This window comes from Vanessa atalanta, chromosome 20 (genome assembly GCF_905147765.1).
Source record: "Vanessa atalanta chromosome 20, ilVanAtal1.2, whole genome shotgun sequence".
Lineage (NCBI taxonomy): Eukaryota > Metazoa > Arthropoda > Insecta > Lepidoptera > Nymphalidae > Vanessa > Vanessa atalanta.
The window spans coordinates 4,811,581-4,817,766 of NC_061890.1; the positions used below are offsets into that span (position 1 = coordinate 4,811,581).

Sequence of the window (6,186 nt, forward strand, 5' to 3'; positions counted from 1 at the left end):
AATGTTAAGTCAATGTATTTTTATGAAAATATAGAAAAAATATTTTTATTCGTATATATTTAAGAATCATTACACAATTTAAATTGAGTAAGAGCAACGGACAAATAACTTATGTACTTGTTACTATTAATCTAATAACAATATCACACTTACGCAATACAAAAGAATTAAATTACCAACATACTGATTTTCTTTTTCAACTAAAAAAAGTTTTCACAAAATTGCACCCCTTAAACACCCCTAGACGTTAAAACTGTTGGCAGTCGCTCATCACAATTAAAATTACGGCATTGCAGTTAATTGTTTCCAATTACGTACCGACTAGCGGGGTGTCACATATATAAGGGAGCGGACTGAGAGCAATAGCATTCCGACTTTGAAGGTAGTGGTGAACACACGCTTAGGCGAAAATTTCTAGGCGAGTACTGATACCAGCAGCGCTTAGTCAGTTCGTTTGAGATCTCCAAACTTTAGTTTTATAACCGTAATCATGCAGTCTATGGTGAGTTTGTGATTTGTTTTATTTTTTAATGACATATATTTAATATATATTATTATTACTGTAACAATATATAAATATATGTTATAAAAGGTATATCAATATTTAAAGCACTGTTTGCTAAATACAAAATATTTACAACAGTAAGACCGGAATAGTCGAAATATAAATCTTTTCATGATCGGCACTAAGATAACTCTTTATTGAGTAAATTGATATTTCGAACTGATAAATTAGTATCAAAGGCTAGATTTATGCAAATTTGTAATTGTATAATTTGTTTCATGCCCATTCATTTATAAATAACCCTTGTCTATATATATATATATATATACATACTACGAAACTACATTTTACACATAAACTCCTTCCTACAAGTCCTATATGTATAACAAATTCGTATTCGAACTATTATAGCTTCAGCAGTTTAAAGTTAGGCGGGAAATACATTTACGAAAAATAAACTCAAATGCAAGTATATTATGATTACTATGCCAAGGGCGATTTAAAGATGTACAAGGTATTGGAAGATTAATCAATCAATTCGTATATCCTGCTATTGTTGCCTACGTCTCTAAGGCGGGAGAATTCATTAAGCCCTTAGTCATTGTTTATCTAATGAATACATTTGCATTCAAATTAAACTTAATTTTTTTAAGACAGATTTTGTTGAATGTACAAAATAATAAAAAAATTAAAGATATTGTTTATCAAAAAACAGGTAAAAGTATGAAAATACGTATAATTGTCTGTTAAGAAAATATTGTCCTGAAGCATGTATTGCATAAGCTATGGGCGGGCGCGTCACATTCATCTGTTCGCCTCAGTGGTCACATTAGCTGTGGTGGGCAGAAAATATTCGTTATTACAATTACAGTTTGAGTTACCACGAAAGATAAAAATACCTGAAGAAATTTGGGAATATAAAGTTTAGAAAATAAATAGATTTGTTGCAGATGACAAAAAGTACACTTTACATAATTATGTTATGTATGTGTTATATTATTAACTATTAATGTTTAAAAAGACAGTTCGTGCATAGACTCGGTGAGTGGGTGCTATAAGTGTTCAAATCACCCAGATTTGTCGGCTTTCTCTAGTCAATCATAACAATCATGCAACGTTGACCGCAAATTGGTCGAACACACAACCACCGCTTGAGCGTGACGCGGGGCAATAACGATTTCCATCAGAAATTTTACTTATGACCTTCGTAACCATAGCACTTCCTCACGCCCACCGCTTCCTTTCTTGAGCAATGCGGTGCAACAGGCTTGTTGTGCACCAGTTCGCTGAATGATAATTCCGAACTGTTGCAAAATAACGCTTTTGCAACAGAATGCAAAAGCGAGTCGATATGAGGTCCACGCCTCAAATTATACACTTGCATTGTCTTGCCCATGGAGCGATGTAATCGCTTTCCAAGCGCGTACTCCACTTTTAACGCAAGAACAATAACGAAAAGACTAAACTAATAGAGCTATAGTGTCTAATTAAGGAAAAACAATACACTCGTTTCTTCAGTTTATTTTATAATTCAGTGTTCTAATGTCAACTTGAATCTTTATTCCCATGGCATTAGTATGCAGAATTCGGACCTTCATAGCATTTCCAAATGTCAAAGGATCTTTTCTAAGTTATGTACCGGTCATACTCAGTGGGAATTAGATTAGACATTAAGTCTAAGGTCGATTGTCTTAAAGCGTCGGAAATACGGTTAATACTTATGACGCTCTCATATAAGCGCGATCTCAAATAAATATTATAGATTAATTAAAGATGCATAATGTTGTAATAAATGTCAGTGTCATTATGACTTGATGATCGGAAGTCGACCGCGACTACTTGTTCAAGGTACGCATTAAGCGAAGCCGATTAAAAAGTAAACTGCTAGTGAAAATCAAGCCAATTGTATAAATTTAAAATTTTAATTATTTATATGAAAATGTAGTTGGCCGTATGCAATAAATTTAAGAGCGCTCTTTTTAATAAGGTTATTTCTAGCAATTGTAAGGTTTTATGTAAATGTCTCTCTTAGATTTGATATCTTTCATAATTGGTGAACTTTCATTGTTTCGTTATATTGAAATAATTCGAAATACCGAAATGTGTTAATTTTTTTTGTATAAAATTTTGCAATAATCCACGAATAGTTTCAAAACCAGACGAGGCATGTGATTCGCATGGTTTCTTCGCTATTATCCATTCGTCGTACATTCGCAACCGTAACTCAGTTTCTATCATTTCTTTTATTATTATGACATGAGAATACTTTTACAATAATATATTTATTATTTAGTTATTTCTATATAACGGCTCATCAGACATTGCTATCTTTTTACTATTTAATATAAACTTATAGTATGTAACCAGTTTATTTTGATATTTAGTTAATATTGTGTTACATTTATTTAGAGAGCTGGCCGTGGAAGGGCCTGCGGTTTTGGTATTATACCAAGGTTTCAATAAGTGCGTGCGGTAAATTTTGTAATAAGATATAGTTTCCAATAATAATAAGTCGCAGTGTAATACAAGTTAATATAAACTTTGCTGATAATAATGTTGTTAATGATCTAGTCCTTGTTATCGCTAGCTGTATCTGAGCAATAAATAAACGGATAAATACTTTGGTTATTAATAAATCATCAGCTCGAAGTACCTGTACATATCTATTTTATATTTAGTTAATTCAATATTTAATCCTTCCACTTTTGATATAGTATATATAACGTGTAATGTTAATTTATAATAATCTTTGTATAAATCGTTTACTGTCCTGATTTACTTCTAAACTAAACTTCCTTATTATATTTATCTGGGCGATGTTGCGCGTAACGGGGCCACGCCTTCAACGAATACATTTTCTATGTAATATTTAGGTAATAGTTATTTAAATCGCTTAGTCCAATTACATTATCAAGACTTAGGTACAATTTATATAAGGGCAACATAAAATGTTTCAGATAAATATTCTAATGTTTATACAAATTATTTCGTTAATTCGTTATTTCGTTTCGTACTAAAATAATTTTGTACTTAATAATTATTTTTTCGGCAGGTTTCCACATTAACGCTCGATTTTGTATTGAAATAACGTTTTATGATACTTGTTTATTCACACACATAGTTCTAGTTTAATGTCGAAACGAGATTATCACCAAACAAAGTACACAATTTTAACCATTTACATCAGAAGCATTGTAATAATTGTGTGAATAAACTGAACGGATAACGTAACAATCTTTTGATTAATTTACCGATGTCCTACTTATCCGAAGAATAAACTTTTTGCAGTCGTTACAAAAATTGCAATTTCCTTTTTATACATCAGGTGGCTAATATCGTAACAGATACTTTTTCCTCACTGAGAATTTATTGATTTGGGTTTGGTAAGCCGTGTTGAAGAGAATCATATCCTTTAGTCGAGTTAAACATTTAACGTCACTGAAAAAATATAGTAACTTGTTTTAACAGAATTTAAGTTATGCTATTTCTGTCATGTTCGTTAAAGTCTGTCATCAATAAATATAGATAGCACGTAATTGGCGTGTGTCCATATTAAGCCAGCCCGTTTGTCGATAAAAGATTTATTACACTGATTTATTACAAATTAATACATTTAATATGTTGCACGTTGTTTTCACACGCCATAAGTAACATTTGAGTTTGAAAGATTTTTTTTTTTTCTATATATTCTCTTATTTTAAAATTGTTCCTTTTGTTTCTCAGATTATTCTTGCCGCTTCCTTCTGCCTCGCGCAAGCATCCTTCTACCCAGGCCCACCAGCACACATTCAACTCAGTCCTGATGGCAAATACGTGCTCGACACACCTGAAGTAGCACACGCGAAGGCTTCTCATTTGGCTGCACATGCGCAAGCCTCCTCCGCTCACGGTGCCTGGGCTCCCGCTGGCCCCGCTTACATTGCTGGACCCGCTTACGGCGACGGTGGCCACTACGGTGCCCCTGGTGCTGGTAAGTTAATCAACTTATTGGAGAAAAAGTACCAGTAAATAAATAAATATTACTGCAAAGTCTTTGTCTTGTTTGAAAGATAATGTTAAACTTATTTCATCATGTAGCTCCAAGGGACTTGGTGGATACATATTTGCCCGAATTCAGATAATTAATATATTACTTCTTCCTTCTAAGAAAAACAAAGATATATAAATTTTGTCATTTATCTATAGGACTTCACAAATACGGCCCCGCTCCCCTCGCTCATGACGGTCGCGTCGTTGACACTCCCGAGGTTGCCCACCTGAAGGCTGCTCACATCGCTGCTCACTCTGCGGAGGCCGCTAAAGCTGCTCACGGTGGTTACGCTGGTGCTGGTGCCGGATTAGGCGCTGGTTACGGAGCAGGTTACGGTGCCGCTGCTGCCTACGGTGCTGGCTACGCTGGTGGATACGGCAAGTGGAGCGGCCCTCAGGCTCACATCCAGCTGACCCACGACGGTCAATACGTAGTTGATACCCCCGAGGTACAACACGCACGCGCTGCTCACTTCCACCAGTTCGCTGCTGCTGCGCAAGCTGCCGCCGCCGCACCCGAAGATCACTGGGAAGGCCACGGTGCCCACGGCTGGCACTAAATTCTACCTCTGACCCGGCCCACGCACTGCCTTATGCTATTTTTATACAAAACCTTGATAAAAAGCCAAAAAAAATATGTTAAAGTACTGTATAAAGTTGAATGACCTGTGTATAGCGATGCTAGAGCGATTTTATACTTAAAATATAAAAATCTTTAAATGTTACAATAAGTTTTTTATTTTATTTTTTTCCCTGGTAATGCGGACGGTAAAAACTTATAACTCAAGTAAATACTAAGAGAAAAATGGGGCAATTTCCGATTAAATTATTTTAAACTAGCAAAGTCATGATAACGATTTGTTTTTTACACTTGACTATATTCAGAAATCTGAAAATGGAACAGTAATAGTTCTATATAAATAGAACAACAAAGCTTTTAAATTATAATATACAATAATACAAATATACAAAATAATGTAATTCCCAAACTTAAGCCAATTTACGATTTGATTATTATAGTTTAACAGTTAACGATAATAAAGTTCACGAAAAAAAAAAAATTATCGAGCACTCAAAATTATATCTACCAATATTGTTATAATGATATTTATGGTAGTGTTTAAAAATAGCGTAAAAACGTAAGTATTGCTTGGTTTTCTACGGATTTATGCAAAAACATAGCCGCTTACAGTATGTTTACTTTTTGCACACTTTTTGACATTTGACTTTTTGACAAAAAATCTATATTTGTGCTTATCAATCGAACGCTTCCTAAATTGATCTATTCGTTGTCATATTTATGTTTCATCTCATCAAAATAAACAAGTTTATTGATTGATCAAAATATGTCATAACGATCGGTAAGATTACATGCGAAGAGTTCATTCGGCAGTTCAGAGTATTTGTTTATGCATAAATATTTAAAAGTATATCGGTATATATATCTTAATTTTTCTCGTGCGAAGTCGTCGAGACTAATAATATAATTATATATATATATCGTCGAGACTAATAATAAGACTAATAATAAATAAAGCGTTACAGTGTCGCGTATCTCGAATCCCTCTAAACTTCCCAGTATTTGAAGCACAGAATCATAAGTAATATTAATACGAACATTATTTTGTGTTGAATAAACATGGCTAAGTACA

The 6,186-nt window shown here is 33.7% G+C and overlaps 1 protein-coding gene across 1 annotated transcript; it reads left to right on the top strand.

Annotated features, from left to right (window-relative positions):
- Positions 1 to 369: 369 nt before the first annotated feature.
- LOC125072012 (pupal cuticle protein-like) lies at positions 370 to 5,259 on the top strand. Its single transcript, XM_047682478.1, has 3 exons — positions 370 to 502; positions 4,229 to 4,475; positions 4,691 to 5,259. Exons 1-3 carry the CDS (start codon positions 491 to 493, stop codon positions 5,092 to 5,094), a joined length of 663 nt encoding a protein of 220 aa, XP_047538434.1. The 5' UTR covers positions 370 to 490; the 3' UTR covers positions 5,095 to 5,259.
- Positions 5,260 to 6,186: the final 927 nt, after the last annotated feature.

Coding starts and splice junctions, on each gene's coding strand:
- LOC125072012 (XM_047682478.1), top strand. Junction 4,476..4,690: donor CTACGGTGCCCCTGGTGCTG/GTAAGTTAATCA, acceptor ATTTATCTATAG/GACTTCACAAATACGGCCCC.